The sequence below is a fragment of the Electrophorus electricus genome, unplaced genomic scaffold (genome assembly GCF_041902795.1).
Source record: "Electrophorus electricus isolate QZ-2024a unplaced genomic scaffold, ASM4190279v1 Scaffold90, whole genome shotgun sequence".
NCBI lineage: Eukaryota > Metazoa > Chordata > Actinopteri > Gymnotiformes > Gymnotidae > Electrophorus > Electrophorus electricus.
This window is the reverse complement of record NW_027658807.1, coordinates 290,333-309,523: the sequence shown is the minus strand read 5'-3', so window position 1 is coordinate 309,523 and position 19,191 is coordinate 290,333. Positions and strand designations below refer to the sequence as shown.

General features: G+C 40.7%; 3 protein-coding genes and 1 long non-coding RNA gene across 10 annotated transcripts in view; 2 read left to right on the top strand and 2 right to left on the bottom strand.

The window, feature by feature from the left end:
- Positions 1–520, bottom strand: part of LOC145643233 (pleckstrin homology domain-containing family G member 5-like) — a 43,861-nt gene extending 43,341 nt beyond the window's left edge. The window contains exon 1 of one of the 3 annotated variants that reach the window (XM_081709797.1): positions 246–520. The gene's annotated coding sequence lies outside the window, so the exon portion shown is untranslated. The remainder of the gene's footprint in view (positions 1–245) is intronic. The other 2 variants (XM_081709791.1, XM_081709792.1) reach the window with 2 other exon arrangements.
- Positions 521–1,228: 708 nt separating this feature from the next.
- LOC145656764 (caspase-9-like) lies at positions 1,229–6,938 on the top strand. 2 transcript variants are annotated; one of them, XM_081709786.1, is made up of 11 exons: positions 1,229–1,315; positions 1,617–1,749; positions 2,290–2,488; positions 2,605–2,688; positions 2,788–2,846; positions 2,948–3,124; positions 3,247–3,336; positions 3,828–3,975; positions 4,580–4,768; positions 5,390–5,499; positions 5,765–6,938. In XM_081709786.1, exons 2-11 carry the CDS (start codon positions 1,618–1,620, stop codon positions 5,870–5,872), a joined length of 1,296 nt encoding a protein of 431 aa, XP_081565912.1. In that variant the 5' UTR covers positions 1,229–1,315; position 1,617; the 3' UTR covers positions 5,873–6,938. The 2 variants fall into 2 exon arrangements, with proteins under 2 accessions (XP_081565912.1, XP_081565911.1); XM_081709785.1 differs by lacking the exon at positions 1,229–1,315 and adding an exon at positions 1,322–1,461.
- LOC145656766 (uncharacterized) lies at positions 4,429–7,290 on the bottom strand. Of its 2 annotated transcripts, none has more exons than XR_014122359.1 (3): positions 7,177–7,290; positions 4,879–5,092; positions 4,429–4,760 (listed from the first exon to the last, which is right to left on the bottom strand). It is a non-coding gene; the product is annotated as an uncharacterized LOC145656766 (long non-coding RNA). The 2 variants fall into 2 exon arrangements; XR_014122360.1 differs by having other exon boundaries at positions 4,879–4,985; positions 7,177–7,283.
- Positions 7,291–7,362: 72 nt separating this feature from the next.
- On the top strand, positions 7,363–18,780 carry arhgap4a (Rho GTPase activating protein 4a). 3 transcript variants are annotated; one of them, XM_035521522.2, is made up of 25 exons: positions 7,363–7,524; positions 7,918–8,048; positions 8,941–9,027; positions 10,608–10,779; positions 11,124–11,286; positions 11,594–11,656; positions 11,814–11,942; positions 13,339–13,467; positions 13,592–13,813; positions 14,062–14,163; positions 14,438–14,623; positions 14,723–14,807; positions 14,889–14,916; positions 15,374–15,470; positions 15,551–15,611; positions 15,810–15,887; positions 15,998–16,126; positions 16,366–16,471; positions 16,568–16,792; positions 16,874–16,938; positions 17,048–17,216; positions 17,411–17,500; positions 17,729–17,860; positions 18,014–18,080; positions 18,180–18,780. In XM_035521522.2, exons 1-25 carry the CDS (start codon positions 7,508–7,510, stop codon positions 18,351–18,353), a joined length of 2,907 nt encoding a protein of 968 aa, XP_035377415.2. In that variant the 5' UTR covers positions 7,363–7,507; the 3' UTR covers positions 18,354–18,780. The 3 variants fall into 3 exon arrangements, with proteins under 3 accessions (XP_035377415.2, XP_035377416.2, XP_081565910.1); XM_035521523.2 differs by having other exon boundaries at positions 7,366–7,524; positions 7,880–8,048; XM_081709784.1 differs by lacking the exon at positions 7,918–8,048 and having other exon boundaries at positions 7,366–7,524.
- The last annotated feature ends 411 nt before the right edge of the window (positions 18,781–19,191 follow it).

Sequence of the window (19,191 nt, the reverse complement as noted above, 5' to 3'; positions counted from 1 at the left end):
TATATACATACACACATACATACACTTTCCTATGTGGTTTACCTTTTAACCCTAGGTTTGCTATCGCTACCTTTCCTACAGCTGCCACTGCGCTAATTAGCTAGCTAGTTAACCTTTTAAAATTGTTTATCGCTTTTACATGCATCTGGTGACGACATTTTGGTGCCTGGAAAATTCTTAAATAAACCTTCCAACACGGAGTAACTAGCTAGCCAGCTACTGCAACGATTCAAAGTCGCACTAACCTGTTGCACAGAGTTGGCAGTAAGTAGCCTATTCTTACCGAGCAGCAGATCCGCCTGCAACTCATTCAGCCTCGACGGGATAGTTTTCCTTCAGGCGAATCGTCGTCACTCTTAGTATTACAACTCTGCCTTCGGTTGATTTGGTTTTATTTTGTTTTGTACACTTCTCTAGAGCTAAACGTTGGTTTCCATTCCCCCTTTTTTTCCTACCAGTCTATTTCTGTTACTTTTCTGCCATAAAGCAAATATGTCCTGCCCCATTCATTCAGTTCCAGTTAAGTGGAGAGCTGTCATCCCTACATGTCGTCTAGTGAGGCGCAGTAGAGCGCAAATGGGTCAAATTAAACCTTTTTTTTTATTTTTTAGTTATGACTTCGATTTGTGATCAGTTCTAGGTAATGAAGAAGTGCCATTTCCTTCGTGTTGGCGCCATTGGCAGTTTACCTATTGTTTTTTTGTTTTGTTTTTTAATCAATAACTCACATGTAAAGTAACTGTTATCTTTAATGTTATTTGTACAGTATACCCGAGTTCAAGATCTGAAAGTGAAGTATAGAATCAGAGGAAATAAATGGAGATTAAGCAGTTATAGAGCGAGATTACTACCGCATGTATGACGCGCACCTAGCAAAACTGGCCATTTATAGCCATTTGGAAGCATGTTTAAGTCTAACAACTGCACAAGACCGTTGTTTGTAAACTAATAACAACAACAACAACATCCACAACAGCAATAATAATGAAAGTAGCCTGTTTTGAGCATCAACATCCCTGGATTACCTGAGTGGTCCATCTAGTGGCCAGATTTGTAGCGAGATCATCTTGTCGAGTATAAGAGTGCATGCATTGCCAATAAATAAATATACCAATAAATATTTTCAAGGACAGTCAGAAATATTATCAAACACTACAGAATATTCACTGTATATCTATTTAAACCCAAGAAAGCCTTTATTCCTTTTTTCTTCCTTCCTTTTTCTTTCTTTCTTTTTCGTTCTGCGTTTAACTCATGGTACTACGCAGTCAGGGAGTGACGTATGGTTTCGTCTAGTGTAAACACGGAAGAATACGTAAGTCATGGCAAATAGAAATGATAGAGCGTTACTCATCTTCATTTATTGTTTTTGAACATTTGAGCTATGACTGTTTCTCACTTTTTGTCGTATTGTTCTTTACTTAATAAAATATGTTTACGTCGTAAGATGCCAAGCTAAATGTACGGCACGCTACCTAACGCTAACGTTAGTGCACTAGCACTCTGGCTAACGTTAGCTACCTTAATTCTAGTTTCCTCATTTCTAATTCATTTGTAATTTCCTATTTTGGGGGAGCTACAACTCATGTTTACTGTTATGTTTTCTTTTTACACAGAATGGATGCTAGTCAGAAAAATATCCTTCAACTGAACAGGACTAATATTGTTAAAGATTTGGATCCTTCAAATGTCTACGATGGACTTTTGTCAAGGGGCATCTTCACTGAAGACATGATAGATGAGATAAAGGTTTGGCGATGATGTAGCTAGGTTAGCTAACCCTAGCTAGCTAAGTTTACAGGACTCTCACTGGTCAGGGAATTCTTTATGGAATATGGAATTTTAAGAAGTCTATTCCAGACATGGAAAGTCGGGGGATTTGATACATTTCGGTCAAGTTATGAAGTATTAGGGAAAATTGTTTGTAGCATGGTAGCTTCCATCTTTAAATTTTAGTTGCCGTTTATAATAAACAAATAATCGAATATGAGTGGTTTTTATGGTTGCTTGATTTCTTGGTACCCATTTAATACATTTGGCCTGTTTTCCTATTTATTGTAGGTCATGGAATTTCAGATAAGAGAATTTGACATTTGACTTAGCGTGGAAACTCGAATAATAATCATGTGAAATGTACAGATTTTGAAGGAGCTCTTTAAAATGTTAGCTGTCTATACAATTTCGCTCAGAGTCCAAGTCCGATCATAAAAAAGTGTTAATATATTTTTAGTAGTTACATTCTTGTACATTCTTGGGTAGTCATGAATAAGGATTAGTTGCCTTTCTCAGAGCGCCGGAACCAGACGTGACCAAGCCAGGCAGCTGGTAAAGGACCTACAGATGAGAGGGAGTAGAGCATTTCCTGCCTTTCTTGAGTGTCTTCGCGAAACTGGACATCACACTTTGGTCAATATACTACAAAGTGAAGGTCCAGTTACTGTCCCAGCATCCCTGCCTGTGCTACCTTCTGCCGTCCCTTTCCCAATCTGTGAGTGTATTTTTTTATGGAATGATTTACTTCACAATGAGAAGTACTGCACAAGTACTCTTTTCCAAAGTACAGAAACCTCTATTCCTCATTATTTCTGTGTTATGCTTCAACAGCACATCCTATAGATGGTAAAAAGCCAGACAGAGGTGATGGTCCTCAGAAGCTAGTGCCACTAAAACCAGCACTTCCTATCCTATGTATGTATAGGGTTCCATCTCTTAAGGCACTATTAAGGAATGTACACCATTGCAAATAACAGAGTTATTTGACTAAGCCGAATATTCCTTTTCCTGTAGCTCCTGAGGGTGAAAGTTTAGCACCCAGGCTGCCTAGGCCAAGGCGTGAGAGCATCCAGGTCAAAAGATTTTTAGTGCATGACCCTTAGATCTCACAAGCCTTATTGTCATGTCTTTGTTTACCGCTGTAAAAATATACTGCTTTTCTTTCCACATTCAGTCTTATAAGATAGAAGCCAACCCATGTGGGCTCTGTTTGATCATCAACAACGTGGATTTTGACCCTGCCTCAGACCTGAAGAATCGGGCTGGGTCTGACATTGACTGTGACAAGCTGAAGAGGCGGTTCGAATCTTTCAACTTTTGTGTTACTGTTCGGAGGAACTTGAAGTGTAAGGTAAGCACTTCTGTGTTAGGTATCAGGACGGATACGTATGTCTTTGTGAGGGACTGATCTTTGTATTTCCATGATACTGTGATTGCAGTTTTGGAACTGACGCCTTTCTGTCTCATTCACAGGAAATAAAACATCAGTTGTCTGTGCTGGCCAGTACAGATCACTCCGGCTATGACTGCTGTGTGGTGGTCATCTTGTCACATGGCACTGAGGTACGTGTGTTGAAATGCGTCTTAATGAGACATACACCTTTTTTTTGCAACATATTGGATCTACATTGTAATAAAATTGCTTAACTTCAATGGAAACATGTAAGATTTGTTTCTGTTTGGACTTCTTTTAAAATAATATTGTCTCTAATACTGTAATTGTACAGTAGAATTAGGAAAATCATGCAGAAATTGGTCAAATGATTACTTCTGAAAAACTTAGTAATTCCATTTATATAACTCTTATTACAATACACAGCTTCATTTACTACTAATAAATTGTCTGATGTAATGAAATGTAATATTTCTTATATATATATATATATATATATATATATATATATATATATATATATATATATATATATATCTCCTATCCAATACATCCTTATATTATAGTGTGCTATATTTAACATTAACATTTTCTAATTATTCAGCTAAGAAAAGCTTAAGCTTGTTTCTGTAATGCCTGCTCTGTCTCTTCTGATGTTCAGTCAAACAACAATCGCTTCCCTGGAGCAGTCCATGGTGTGGATGGTCGCTCTGTCCCCGTTCAGATCATGACTAACTACCTCAATGGCAAGAACTGTCCCTCCCTGCAGAGCAAGCCCAAGCTCTTCTTCATCCAGGCCTGCGGAGGAGGTGACTACAGGATCCCTACGGTCCTACACTGCTTTTAGTTCTTTGTTGCTTGCCGATTGGCTTTTTTTCTGTCCCATGGCCTCAGCGTTTCAGTCAGGCGTCCCGTTTTAGAGAGAGAGGAAGGTCTTCAGATACATGCCAATTACTTTCCTGGTTAGAGAACCAACCACAGAATCATGACAAGGCAGGATTTGCTGTCTTTCTTCCTTCCGTTCTGTGCAAAGTGCATTTAACCGATCAGCATTTAGCTTTCCTTAGTTCCCCAGACAGAGCCTGATGTTAACTTAATTGTACTTGACATATTATTTAATGGCCTTTAAATAATAGAGCCTATAATGTTTATATCTTCAGAAAGAATGACAGAAGTATCTTTTTCTGCTTTATTGTTTTGGTTTCTTTTTTAGACCTGTAAGTAAAACATTTAGTGCAAAGTATGAATGACCATGTGCTGGGTTCAGTTTGATTTATTATTTATTGATTTGACTGAAAGATTTTCGCAAACTTGGATTCAAATATGATCGTTCTCAACGTGTGTGTGGGGGGGGGGGGGGGGGGGTTTGCGTGTGTGTTTGCGTGTTTGTGCACGTGTCACACATTTTGGTAGGCGAGAAGGATACTGGCTTCGAGGTGTCCCCGGATGAGGTGCGGCCCATGGCAGGTGGGATGGATGACCAGACGGACGCCATTCCCACGTCCTCCAGCAGTGACTCGCTCAGCTTGTCTGATGAGCCTGACGCCAGAGCCACTCTTCCCACACCCAGCGATATTCTAGTGTCCTACTCCACCTTTCCAGGTACAAGAGTGCATGTGTTTGCTATGGACTACTGTACTATCAGATATAATTCAAGAACTGACATTCTTTTTCTAAAAGAATATGCACTCAAAAGTCACTTTATGAAATACCTTTTAGCTATATGGTTATAATCTGTGGCATGGTCAGTTTGTGGTGGCCATCCTTTATGAACCAGCAGTCACTTTCTGACCATAGGACCTGTGTTGGCTGAATATTTCTGAGAGACACAACATTCTCAGCTCAGCAGTTCTACTGATGCTTAAAACATCAACTGTTTCAGTGTTAATGCTGTTTCAAGAACAGTTGGTTATCTTATCAGAGGTCCTGCGATCAGAAACAGAATAAAAACAGGGCGGGTGACAAATGATGCATGTCAACATGGCTACAGTGTAATTTAGTTCATGTACAAAGTAGTTATTTCTTTAAAAAAACAAAACAAAACAAAGGTGGCTGGTAAGTGTACAATTACTGCCTTTGTCCATACAATTACTGTACATTCCTTCTTATATCAAGTTTCCAATATGCCCCTGAAAAAGATCACCGAAATCGTTATTAAGTTTGCAGAAGAGTTTTGAGAGTAGTTAGTGTTTGTTTGCAGTACTGAAGCAGTTCTGTCCCCAGGATATGTCTCCTGGAGGGACAGCAATACAGGCTCCTGGTATGTGGAGACGCTTGACTGCATACTGGAGCAGAATGCTGCCACTGATGACCTCGTCACCATGCTAATGATGGTATGCCATGTTCTTTTGATTTATTTGTCTCCGATTGCTTTATGATCATAATTGTGTTATTTTTCCCATTCTCTAGTATTGCATATTTGCTGTTCACTGAATGTTGTATAGTGCTACCGTTATTATTCAAAAGAGATTCATCCTTAAAAATTGAAACTTTTCTCTTCCATACACAAGATGTCTCCAGGTTGGCTCATTTAATGTCATTTTCTTTTCAAAACATGTTTGCAATCCCATATATCTATGCATATATTATTTTCTGCAGGTCAACAATGAAGTCTCTCAAATATCTGCTAAAGGCCTATACAAGCAAATGCCTGGGTCTTTCAACTTTCTCCGGAAGCTGTTTTACTTTCAGACCTCAAAGACATGACTGATGGAAACTGACATGATTCACATTAAACAGAATTGCTGTTATTCTCACTTCATGAGATGACTGATCCTGGAGATCAGAATCAACGTGCAGCACTGTCGACTTTATTTAATGCACCTTAAAACTAGTCACATGGTATTGGAACTCTAGAGAACTTTGTGCAACAAAAACCAGCAGCAAGACTCATGCTTATCACACTGTTTGTAAACCCAGAGCTAATCTTTGGGAGACTTTCTTCATTTTCTAATGTTTTGATAAAAACTTCAAAATAACAAAAAACAAGCTTTGAGTGACACAGCTTACATTAATAAATTCAAACGACTTGGGTCGAGATGTATGAATTGTTATGGTGTTATGGGAGCTGTTGAGGGGGTGTTTGGTTTTTCTCACCGATTTGCTCATTAGCAGCAGAAAGCTGGCATGGCCAGTGCTTGGCATTTCTGCTTTCTAAGGACATTGCTAAAATTGTATGAGTGTAAGTGTGAGAAGCAACTTCGCAATTTTGTTTTGTAGCAATATGTGTGAAATGAAAAACTTAGTTGAGCTAAGTACTGGTGATTGCATGGTCTCGTCCCATGAACCTTGCATCTCACTGATGGTGCTAAGAGCTTCTTAGTCTCTGTGTGTGGAGTCTTTATTACAATTGCATACAGATGTATTAAATTAAAAGAAGACAGTCTTCAGACAGAAGTAGCAGTGGCTGGCTCTGGAACATAGCATGATTTTGCCTGCATGCAGTCATTTAAAACCAAATCTTAACTTCATCTGCTTTGTTTCTCTCAGTGGCGCAGTTCACATGTTTGAATGTCATGTATATTTCATGTGCTCTAAAGATTGAGATGGATGTATGATGACACTTCTGCATTTTTTGTTCTGTCTGGGTGCTGTTGTTTCCTGTTCTTCGTCCACCCTAATGATAGCTGTTAGACAATGCTTCATTCAGACAGGCACTATGTCTTTTATTACGCAAGTGATATATTTATAGCTCATTCTTTTGTATGTACGCACATAAGAGAAAACATAAGAGCACATAAGAGGGGCACAGAAATAAAAGGTGAAAAATTCATTCACTATCTTTCATCATGTCATAAAAGTTACAGTATTGCATTCCACACTTTCAGTGTTTACTTTCCCTCTTAACTGTCACTGGTAGCATTGTTTGTTTCTGTGAGAAAATGCTCAGGGGAGGCTACAGTTACCACGACCCTACTGACAAAACGCTGAATTACTGGCAGCGACTTAATTCTATGGATGTATCCACTATTTCAACATTGACGCTGTCAGCGGCTTGTGCTATGACTTACCTCGGGGTTAGCCGTGCTGTGTGAAGTCTTGCGTTGAGGGGTGGGTGAGGGGCTGAAGCGTGAGGGACTAGCTGCGAAGAACGCTTCTGGTGCTGAGAGCGTGTGCTGCGTCAGAATGAGTGGGCAGCACCAAGAGGAGGAGGAGGAAGGACTCGAAGTGTTTCACATTATCGCAGTCTGTGGGAGAACAGTATTGCTAGCTCTGACAGCATGTGTGTCTCGGAAAGAGTGTAAGGGAGGGAGTGTTTGATGTACGGCAAGAGGACGTATTAATGCAGGTAGACGGAGTGTGTTGGTATCGTTAAATATTTGGAGGTCCATGTGAGAGTACATGAGGATCCATCCTGGGTAAGTCTCTTGCAGGTTTACTTTATATTTTAGATTTAAAATTTGCGGTCGAATGTGCTATGATTTAACTGCTCATCACTCTTTAGAAATTGGTATTTTAAGGCCTTAATTAGGTAGCTTGGTTTTGTTGTACGTTTGGTTTTAGAAGGCTGACTGTGGACTATGAAACCGCAAACAGGTGATCTGCTTTTAAACGAGTTCTTCAGCAGTCTCAGAACTATATTTGTACCTGGTAAAATAAAACCAGCAAAGATATGTCTGTGGTATGCCGAATGAACGTATATTCGGAATCAGCTTTTAATTAATAACACAAATGGGTTCTATTTTTGTGCCACTTTCTGCTGTTTCATTCAAGGGCAAAAGAGAAAGCTGCTTCTTTTTGCTGATTGATAGAGAGAAAGAGAGTGGAGGAGTGACTCATGGTGAGAGTGAGCAGGATTTGCTCAGGGTTCTGCTGATCCTAACACAGGAAGCTTGCGTTCTTCCCTTTTTTGAGGCCACTGTCACCAGCTATCACACAAAGGGTGAGAAACGTGAGACTGCGAGTGCACTATATTGCAGGTTTCCCTCTGATGCATGCCCAAAGAGTGCATGACAGCGTGCACCCAGCACTGCGTGCACAGGGAAATCGCAAGCACACATTTTCTGTCCTTTCACTTCGTCCTTTCATACTGTGCTTTCTTGTTGCTTACATAAGCATACCTATTTACAGTTGCAAATGAGTGCCTACAGTTTTCTAGATCTATTGTAGAAGCTTTAGCTACTAATAACCTCTGGGTGAATATTTTCTCTAACACAGAACAGTGAGACAAATACATGAAGCACAGTTTAGCAACTCTGTCATCATATGCAACTCTATTAGAATTAAGCATTACATGTTGGGGCCATTCGGATCAAACTGATTCAGTTCCGAATTCAATTATATCTCCATAGTCCCACAACGTGTATCTCCATAATCTCTACTTTCACTAGGTTGCTCTTCATCCATCACCCCCATAGTTTCAAACACACACACACACACACACACAAGCACAAGATCATTTCTACTTCTGTACACTATAATTAGCTCCTCTGAAGGGCACTAAGAACTGAGTGTAATGGAAGAAACAGGATGACATGAAGATGCACTGACTCAGTTTCGATCCAGTGTTTGCTTGCTCTTATGTAAGGGCAACACAGTCATTTCCACTGTGTGCACATGACATGTTGATGTGCAAGTCACCCCATGTCTCCGGGAGCACTGGACAGGTCAACTGGCTGTCACTGGTTAATGTCCAGTATGTGCTAACCTATTTGGATGACCGAAAGCATGTGACTAACCAAAGTATAACAGTGGTCAGCCATGTTTAGCCCGTGTGCAGGGAACTCCTTCTCTGCTCATGCCTTTCCTCCTAAGGGACACTGTGTTCAATGCAGGGTTTCACGCAGACAGTGCTACGATGTCGTCATACAACGTCAAACTGAGGAGAGTCGGCGGTGCGGACTACGACACACAGATCAAAGGTAGGAGCAGACCAAAAACACCACGCTTTCCTTGGCCATTCTTCTCCAAAGGCAAGCTCCATAAGATAGAACACCTGCAACAATTTCAAACCCTTTGAAGTTCAAAACACTGAATACATTTGTAAGGATATGAGAGCAAAAATTAAGATGACACTACTAAAGTGTGGCTGGGTGAGTGCTCAGTATACACCAAGGTGTCATAGGTTAACTTGCTCTATAGCGGAATGCATGGGCTACCACTCCATTGATCTGTTTATACTTAAGAGTTCATTAACTGATGGTAATTATGTTCTCGTCACCTTCACAAATGACCTGTTGCAGCAGAATGGTGTTGTGTATAAGCTTGTATAGATTCAAACGTATACTGTATTCAAGTGTTTGCATAATCACTATTTGAAAATGCATTTATAAATGTATACAATGTAAACATGCATCCAGCTACCACCTGCCCTCATGAGAGATGTTCGAGGTAGAGGTAACACAAGGGACAGGTCTCCAGTACAAGTCAGCTGCAACAATCAACACACACATAAACATACAATTAGCTGCAAAATTAGGTAAACCTTTAATAAAATGATAACTCAGGGAATAATCTTAAAACAGCTCAAATTTTTGTACTTGGCCTTTTATCTAATATTTATCAAATGTGATCAAATACAGTTAGATAGATATATTCTCAGATTGTGAGTAAAGCAGGCAATCATCTGCTTTAGCATTAAAACATAGAAATTTGCTTAACTGAATTCTTCAGTTCTGACAGAAACCACATAAAGCTTTTAATAAGACTGGCATTCAAATCTTGACTGAAGAGTTGAACTGGCTCAGTGTGGCGATGGGTAGCCTGCTGAGGTATCCACGCCAGAGATTTTGTGAACACTTCCCTCAGCTACTTCTGCCCTAGCCAGTTCAGATGTTAAGTCTTACTTGTCCTGTGCTACTCAAGTTGATTATTTACTGGATTTCAGAGTAGATGCAGTGACTTACTTTCTAAACTTATAGTTTGGATTTTAATGACCTCCTGTGTCAGCCTCATTTCAGTAGACTCCTGAGATCTGAGTCTAGATCGAGTGTATTGTCGCTGTGCTTCTATGAAATCTGTACCATCGGATAATAAGGGAAATCAAACCGAGTCCTTAAAAAGGAAGTAGTTTATAAAAAATAAAAATTAAAAAAAAGTGATGTTCGCATTAGAGTGCAACAGAGCTGTTTTATCAATTCCAATGTTCTCACATGAGGAGGTGTGGTCTCATAAAAGAAACCCTGATAGAAGGAACTGTTAAAATAAAACATTTTAATAACATGAAGGAACTAAAAGATGTTCCTCACTCGTTAGTAATAAAATGTACCATATTAAAAAACTGGACTAGAGAACAGAGGTAAATATAATGTACAAAGATAAGTAATATTGTGTCTAGAAAAGAACATAAACATTTCTACTTTTAGTCAAGTAGCGAGTACGACAAAGCAAACATTTCCATCATTTGACAGCTTGTGTGTTTTGCAAAAATCAACAAGGATGAAATGTTATGTGCAGAGAATGAATTTTTCGCTCTCCTTACATCTTAACCCCCCCCCCCCAGAGGTTCGTAATCAGCTTGCCGAGCAGCTGCGAGTGTTTGATAGCCATCTGGAGCAGAAGAGCCAGGTGCTGCAGGAACTGAGTGACTACCTGCGCCGGCGGGGCGAGATCGAGAGCGAGTACGCCCGCTCGCTGGACAAGCTCGTCGACAAGTTCACCTCCAAGAGCAGAAAGTGAGCGCGGGAAAGCGAGGTCATTTAGAGTTCACCTCTATATAGGGCTTGTCTTATAGCAGGTTCTTTAACCTGAATGTTTAGTAATACAAATCCCCATCGTGTAGGGTATTTGGCATAACATTCGAACTAATATACTTTTTCATTAGCTGTGTTGCAATGGAAAGCAGATTACAGTCCACAATATTATACTTATGTGAATATATAAGAGGTTTACCATGCATTAGTTGTCGGCATTGCTTAGGGCTATGAAGATTAAATAGCCAAAGCATGGTAGTCTCTCTAACTGTCTTGGTATGTCTGTCGCACTTCCTTTCTTTTCTGCTTGAATTTCTGTGTCTTAGAAAGGAGTCTAGTAGCCAGTCAGCGGTGCACTGTTGGCATATGCTGTTGTCTCAGACGCGGCAGGAAAGCAAAGATCACAGTGCTCTGAGTGACAGCTGCAGTACTGCGCTACCTCAGGATCTCTCACGCTGCCTGGAACATGTTCAGCGCCTGGCAAAAAAAGTACTCTCACACACTACATATACTTATAACACTGATGCACTGAGGTGTTACCCATATTGTACATGCACGCACGCACGCACGCACACACACACACACACGCACGCACACACAGAGTTATAGACAGACCTATGAACATACAGATACATAACCACTTGCAACCAAAGCTCACTAGTTCATTTTCACTATAAAAATAATTCTACATTGACAGAACACTTAACTGAATTTGAGGAAACTGACTTGCTATATGCATAAAAGATTTCTTGTTTCTCCTTTTTATTTAACCTCTTTTATGCTTATCTTCCTTCAGAGTAAAGACATCTGCACTCAGCTACAGGATGGTCTGCTGAAGGTAACGGTGGAGCTGCAGACTGTAAGTACACTCTTTTTAACTTCACAGACTGGCTGGGCTGGTTAAATACTCAGCCTTGAGTATCGCAATAGTCTCCTCCTGCCAGTCCAGCATAGGCTGGCTGTAAGTATGACCTGGCTTTCCGTACCGTTAATCTGTGTTACGTTTGGGTGCGTAGACGTTAAAAACATATTCCCAGTACCATACTGAGTACCTGTCCGCCGAGGTCAAACTGAAAGAAGCTGCCAAACAGGAAGAGAAACAGAAACAGAGCGCTGCAAGGAAGATAGAGAGACTGATCGAGAAAGTAAGTCTGCTTTTCATCCTATATCAAGCCAAAGTTACTGTGGTTGAAAAGGGCACATGGGGTCCATTATTGGAATACTGATTCATCTGACCACAATATGTTTCCACTGTATGATGCTCCATCCCAGATGTTGATGCTGCTTCCAAAAATAGCTAACATAAGACTTCTATTTTGCAAAGTAAACATAGTATTTAATATAGGATTGTTTATACATAAAACTGCGGCATTTGCAAATGTAACTCTGTATTGTCATGTTTGACAGGAGTTCGCTAAGGTAATTGCTAAGGTCCATGTGATTATATCATTGTTGAATGACAGTTCTTGGTGCAATGCCATCTGAGGGATTGGAGATCACAAGTGTTCAGCTGAGACTTATGTCCTTGGTCTTAACGCACTGAAATTCCTCCCAATTTATTGAATCGTTTAATGGTGTTATTCACTGTAGAGGGAGAAATCCGCAAATCCTTCCAGTCTTTGAGGAACATTGGTTTTAAATTTCATTAATTTTCTCACGCATTGTTGCCAAACTGGAGATCTTTTCTTATCAGGTATTCATGGATACTGCTTTTGTACCAAATCATGATTGCAGTCACATGTTGACATCATTTGTTTGAAGTTATTACTTATTATTTATCCTTATTTAGTTTTGTTTTTTTTTTAAACCTCATTGCTAGCACTAAATTGCGTCCATCTCAAATTTTTTGGAATGTGATGCAGGCTTGAAATGCAGCAATGGATGTATATTAACAAATGAAGTTGACAAGGCAAAACATGGAATATATTGTGTTAATACTGTTTGCAATGAAATAAAAGTCAATTAGCTTTCTTGAAGAAACACTGCAATGTTTTATTTGCATACTGTCCCACTGTTTTCTGATGTGGGGTTGTAAATAAACTTGCCTTGCTTTTGTCTAAATGTCAGGTTTTATTTGTTATAATGATATGATGATAGGATCACCTTTTAAGTTAAATTCCAAAGGGTTTGCCAGCCTTTTTTCCAGTTGTAAGTACTTATCATTTTCGCCAAAGTAGCCTTTATGATCATCTGGAATTATTTACACTTTTGGAAACTTTAAGCTTTTACTGTAATGTAATTTTAAAAGGTTGTGTTTGACTTTGGACTACATTGTGTTTATCTGACATGGTTTAGAATGAACTGGGTATGACCAGGTGCAATAAGAATATGTCTATCTCTCATGTTTGAATGTTATTCATCGTTTCTTTGCTGTGCTATGCATGCCCATGCCCTTTGCAATTTGCCTGTGTTCAGATGAGATTTCCTTTCTAATTGACAGAGTAAGCGCCTGGGTTTTTTCAAGTGTTGCCGTGTGGGCAGTGGTTTTTGCTTTGTTTGTTTGCATGGTTTCATTGTGTGGCTGTTTTCTCATATGTGCAGAGACAGTGTAAAGTTCAGGAGATCCAGCTAAAGTGCAACAAAGCACGCAATGACTATCTGCTCAACCTGGAAGCTGCCAATGCTTCCATGAACAAATACTTCCTGCATGATGTCTCCAGCCTCTTCGATGTGAGTAGTCCACATAGCCATGGCGTAGAAGCTAGTGCATGTAAGAGCGTAAATGTGGACCAGAAGTTGCATTAGCATAATGTTCCTCATGCATTTTCTTATAATTTTCTTCATGTTGTTGTAGTACAGTGATGCAGGATTCCACCAGTCACTGTCTCAGGTTCTGAGGCTGTACATGTCCAGACGCTCCCAGTCCCACCATAACCTGGGCTCAGGGCTGCAGCAGTTGGCTGGTGCTCTCTCGGGCCTGGATCAGAACCATGACAGAGACACACTGATGCAGATGCACGAGGCCACCTTCTGCCTGCCGCTCCGCTTTCAATACCAGCCCCATGAAGGAGACCAAGTACTGTAATAACTGTGGGCGGTTGGGGGAGAAGGTGGATTTGCGTGTGCAAGAAAGGTTACCAGAGAAGGCATATGTGCGAGCATTTGCCCTGGTGTGCTTGTGCATGTGTGCATGTATGTGTCTGTGTGTTTGTTTGTGTGAGTGTTTTTGGATGTGTGGGTGGGTGTGTGGGTGGGTGTGTTTGTGGGTACGTTTATTCTGTATATCCTGTACAGTCTGACTCATTCATGTCTTGTTTTGAGCAGGTGTGTGAAGTGAGTGCAGACTGTGAGATGAAGAGTGAGCTTGAGACTCGGTTCCAGCAGCTGCAGACTAGGCTGTCCTTGGTCACTAGTGAAAATGAAGAGGTGCTTTCACAAAATTTCATTCAGTTTAACACACAGTGGTAGCTCAGTGGTTAAGGTGCTTGACTTATAATCAGATGGTTGCTGGTTCAGGCCCCACTGCTGCCAAGTTGCCACTGTTGGGGCCCCTGAGCAAGGCCCTTAAACCTCAATGTTGTAAATGTTAGTCATATTATAGTATTGTTTGTACTGCACCATCAAATTACAAATTGTTTCATTGAACTAAGTATAGTTCAATATTCAGTTACAAACCCTGCAATGTTGACTCTCATCACAGCTCAGTAACATGGTCCAGGTTGCTCACACTGCCATGCTTGACTGTATTAATGAGGATGTCTTTGGCTCCACCCCTGAGCACATTACCAGCCAATCACCCGAGAGTACCAATGAAGTCTCAAACAATAAGTTCAATCAAGCAAAACGTAGGACCAATCTGCAAGAAGTGGAGAACTCCTATTTTATGGTAAGTTTACTTTAAGAAAGAATGACCATACAGTGTATCACGTGAAGGCAGTAGGAAATGGCTCTCATGTTTATTGATTGTGTACCCTTTGTCTCACAGAAAGTTAAAGACTATCTCTTAACTGGCTCCTTAGCGTCAAAACTACAGGCAAGGCATGATCTACTCAAAGTTGCAATACAAAAAGGTAAATTCAGTCTACCTATCTTTTAAAAAAAATCTTTGTCAATGGATACTAAATCTAGTTTCTCTGCCTGTCCCTAACCAGCTGGAACTGTTGACAGTCACCATCCCAGGTGAGGACAGAGTTCATATTAAGAATTAACAACTTTAACCAAAGTACTATGTAGTAGCCGGCTATCCTTTAAGCTCCAATCCATCTCCATTTTAGTAAAATGTCATTTAAATCTCTTGACATGTGAGACAACACTCAAGGCAAAGGATATGAATTACATAAACACAATACGTTTTTTCAAGTAATTGCCATTTTACTGCCTGAATATAAATTTAAAAACCCTTATATTGGGTGATCAAAGGCATAAAGACATTAAAAAACAGTAGTGTTTATTTTAGTGTTAGTGATGTGTCAATAGAAAAATCCATAGTGTTATTCACAGAGTAGTTATTAAGGTTGTTAGTCCAGTGTGGTATGGCATGACAGCACTGCTTTGAAATCATCAATATATTCCTCCAATATGACTCCTTCGCTGTCTCTTGGCCAAGTGCTAATCGCAGTTACATTTTTTGCATAAGAAAGCGCTCCAGGAAGTCTGTTCGCCAAAAGAAGAGTCAGCTGTCTGCTCAGACCAGCCTAAGCCCCTTCTTTGGAGACCTGCTGTCTTACATCCAGGTACACCCCCTCTCTGGCCAGCCACAGAATGGTCCAGCATGTGCTCTCAGCGCTTCTAAGCCTCAACGCCTCTCCTGCAGGCATCCGGAGAGCCGATTCCTGTGGTGGTGGAGAGCTGCGTCAGGTTCATCAATCTCAGTGGTAAAAAGAGGATAGATTTTAATTAATTAACGTGTCTGGTTACAACGCACAGCAGAGCCTTGTGCTTTAGGGTGTTTCTGCATGTCGGAGGTTCATTTCATAATCCATGGATATTGTTCACTGAAAAGATATTCTTGGCTAGATCGGGATTGGTCCCTTTCTCAATGCCACCTCTATTTTGCTTTCTTTCTCGACCAGGCTTACACCATGAGGGCATCTTCCGAGTGCCAGGCTCCCAGCTAGAGGTCAACCGGCTAAGGGATACATTTGAGAGAGGTATGTGAGCCCGCTCTGTCGGTCATGTGCATTTCAGAGTTCCTCCTCCACTGTGAGCTAGTGATGATGGAGGCCAATGTTCTTTGTGTGTGCTATGTCCGTGTCTGCAGGGGACGACCCCCTGGCTGATGAGACATGCGACATGGACTCAGTGGCAGGTGTACTGAAGCTGTATTTCAGAGGAATGGAAAATCCCCTCTTCCCTAAAGACAGCTTCGACCAGTTGATGGCGTGTGGACGTGAGGAATGTTCCTTTTTTCAACAAAAACATGCTAAGAATGTACCTTGGTTTTTTTTTCATCTAGTGCTTTACATAGTAAAAGGTGTTGAACTGCCACCTACAGCAATGTAAGTCCAGATAAACACAGATGAACACTGTAAGAGTAAAAACATTTGTTAATTCGACACTGTGGGTTTTGCTTTACAGTTGAAATGGATGTTATAAAAAAGGGTCCTTTTCCCCTTTTCTTTTTCATAGAAACAGAAGATGAGATGGAGAAAGTAGCAGAGTTAAAGAGAGTCATCCTCTCCTACCCTCCCCCACTTATTGTTGTGATGAGATACCTCTTTGCATTCCTCCACCAGTGAGTAATGAAACGCTGGACTGGTCTAACATTCCTTAAATGTACATTTAAGTCATGGCTCTAAGTGTGTGTGTGTGTGTGTGTGTGTGTGTATAGTGTCTCCCAGTACAGTGATGAGAACATGATGCAGCCCTACAACCTGGCCGTGTGTTTTGGGCCCAGTCTGATCAGGGGGCCTGAGGATGCAGACGCTGTCGCACTCCAGCAGATCAATGCCATCGTCAAAACCATCATCACCCAGCATGAGAGTATCTTTCCCAGCCAGAGCGAACTGGACGGACCCGTTTATGAGACGTGCATGACACTTGAACAAGAGGATATGTGAGAATCTCACCCACACACATACACATGAGTATGTGCAAAGATGTGCAAAAAAACATGGATATATGTTTGTACCCAAAGTGAGGTTGCGGGAGAAGAGGGGGAGCTGGAATCGGACGCATCACCGCACAAAGAAGTCAAAGAGGGTGAGCAAAAAAAAAAATGCATATGACAGCTCACTGCCTCTCCAAGGTTGTACATGAAATGAGTGTCAAAAGTGTTGCTAAATGTGAATCTGCATTTTGTATGGTGCAGAGCTGGAGGGAATAGCCTTGTTTGATTACACGGCACGTTCGACAGCTGAGCTGTCCTTCAAACAGGGTGAACGTGTCCTACTTCACAGCAGAGCCTCCTTTGATTGGTGGAGAGGGGAAGTGAACGGCACAAAAGGTCTTATCCCAGATAAATACATTAGCATGCCAAGGTGAGTCTTCATACGTCGTTCCCCTTCTGATCCTCCTGATTTCACCCCCATCAGTGTTCTGTTCGATACCAATTCTGTGGTCTGCCATGAACAATATCACTGAGAAATTTGCTAATATACCAGAAGAGCTACCCTTGGATTGCTCTCATTCATACCTTTTGTACCTTCCTCTTTCTCATTTTTCATCTTTAAAGTGCGGCGGGAGGGCAAGATCACAGAGACAGAGAGAGGAGCAGCAGTGGAAGCCAGACAGTGGAGCAACCAGCCGGGGTGACCCACATACGGTGATTTAACCTCAGCAAACGGTGCAAATTTCCTGCTCGTTTGTACCATGCGCATAACGTCTATGGTATGAGCGAAACCACCAAGGCATCCATTCTTCCAAATTAAACAGATGAGAATGGTTTATCTTTTAGTACATCATGTTACCTTGGGTTAACTTTGGTGTATTAGCTTTATGAAGAGAATTAAGAGGTTAAATGTGCATATGGATTGTCTGTGTTCAATTTCAGGCCCAGGGTTTCCAGTGAGAAGTCTGGAGTTAGTGCCAGCCATGTGCATGCAGGCAAAATTACCCTCCAGATACCCACAGGGCAACATATGCGGCAAGCCACTTCTCCAGGGGCTTTACGTAAACCAATAGGGTGCGGAAGCAAAAACCCACTTTTTAATGCTTTATCTTCCGAAATAATAATAGCAGATACGTCTGCGGTCTACCACTTGAGTAATTTCACATCTCTAGCATGCTAAAAGGCAAAATTTCAAGACATCTGTCTGATATATTGTCCCCCTAACAGTCCCCAGATGAGAAGGTCTGCAGTTGACAGTGAATTAGGAGAGGAGATGAAAATAGAGGTGGACAAGGTTGGAAAACAATATTAATTTGAAGCTTTGCTCCCATAACCTCTAATTTCCAAACTGCTTGACCAATTACTGTGAGTTTTTTTTTTTTCGTTCTTACAGGACGTGTGTCATCAGATGAATTCTGTCTTCAAGGAGCTTCTCTCTCGCCAGCAGTCTGGCGAGCAACCCGAAGTGTCACACTCTTCCTCGTTGCCCACTGAGACCTTGTCTTCCTCTCTGCCACAGAACTCTCAGGGGAGACGAGGCAGTGCAGAGAGGAAGAGGCGTTTTTAAAATGGCAGAACAGATGGACTGAGAATTAGAGAAGGACAATTAGGCCTGACACACTCTGAAAGTGAGATACAATGCATGGGTCTGTTGGTAGTTATTAACAAAAGAGAAGTTACTTACAAAAGTAAATGCCATGGTAACCCAATAGGTTTGATGACAATAGTGGAGAAGTTTGCATTCCCCATTCCCTGATCATATTACATTAGTGCATATCTGTGCCATTCTCTACATTTATGATTATCATATAAATTGTCAGTAGCGGCATAACACATACTAGCTTAATTTGCTTAAATAATAATTTATTTTCTGAAGGTATTTATTTCCTAAATTGTGCACCACAGGCTGCAGATTCTTTGTGGGGTTTTTTTTTTTTTTTTTTTTTTTTTTTTTTGCCTGCTTGTTTTTGCAATAAAATAATTTAACAATTGAACCCGTCAACATCTTCATTCAGGATATTGTGTCTTGGAGTTAAATGCCCCCCTTAGATAAAATACCTTCTATGGTTATTTATGCACCAAAACACCATTTCTTTTCATCACTTTATAATTTTATACATTGGCCAATTTTATTTGGATGGTACTACCACCACTGAACTAAGTAAAACATACTGATTATTTAGCTGTTTAGATAGTAGATAAGCTTACCTTGTTAACCAACATTTTGTAAGTTTTTATTTGTATTTGCCAGCAGCTCAGTCAAGTTGGCCATCAAAAACCATCAAACCAACTTGGACCATACTCTGCTGGTTAACCAGGGTTAAGTGGACGCGATGGTTGTTTGTTTTTTTTGGTTTGTTTTGCACAAGCGTGTTAAACGCCTCTTGTTGTAATTATATATTTTT

Coding starts and splice junctions, on each gene's coding strand:
- LOC145656764 (XM_081709786.1), top strand. CDS start 1,618: ATGGATGCTAGTCAGAAAAATATCCTTCAACTGAACAGGACTAATATT. Junction 1,750..2,289: donor ACATGATAGATGAGATAAAG/GTTTGGCGATGA, acceptor TGCCTTTCTCAG/AGCGCCGGAACCAGACGTGA. Junction 2,489..2,604: donor TGCCGTCCCTTTCCCAATCT/GTGAGTGTATTT, acceptor ATGCTTCAACAG/CACATCCTATAGATGGTAAA.
- arhgap4a (XM_035521522.2), top strand. Junction 13,814..14,061: donor AGCCCCATGAAGGAGACCAA/GTACTGTAATAA, acceptor TGTTTTGAGCAG/GTGTGTGAAGTGAGTGCAGA. Junction 15,612..15,809: donor CAGGTTCATCAATCTCAGTG/GTAAAAAGAGGA, acceptor TTTCTCGACCAG/GCTTACACCATGAGGGCATC.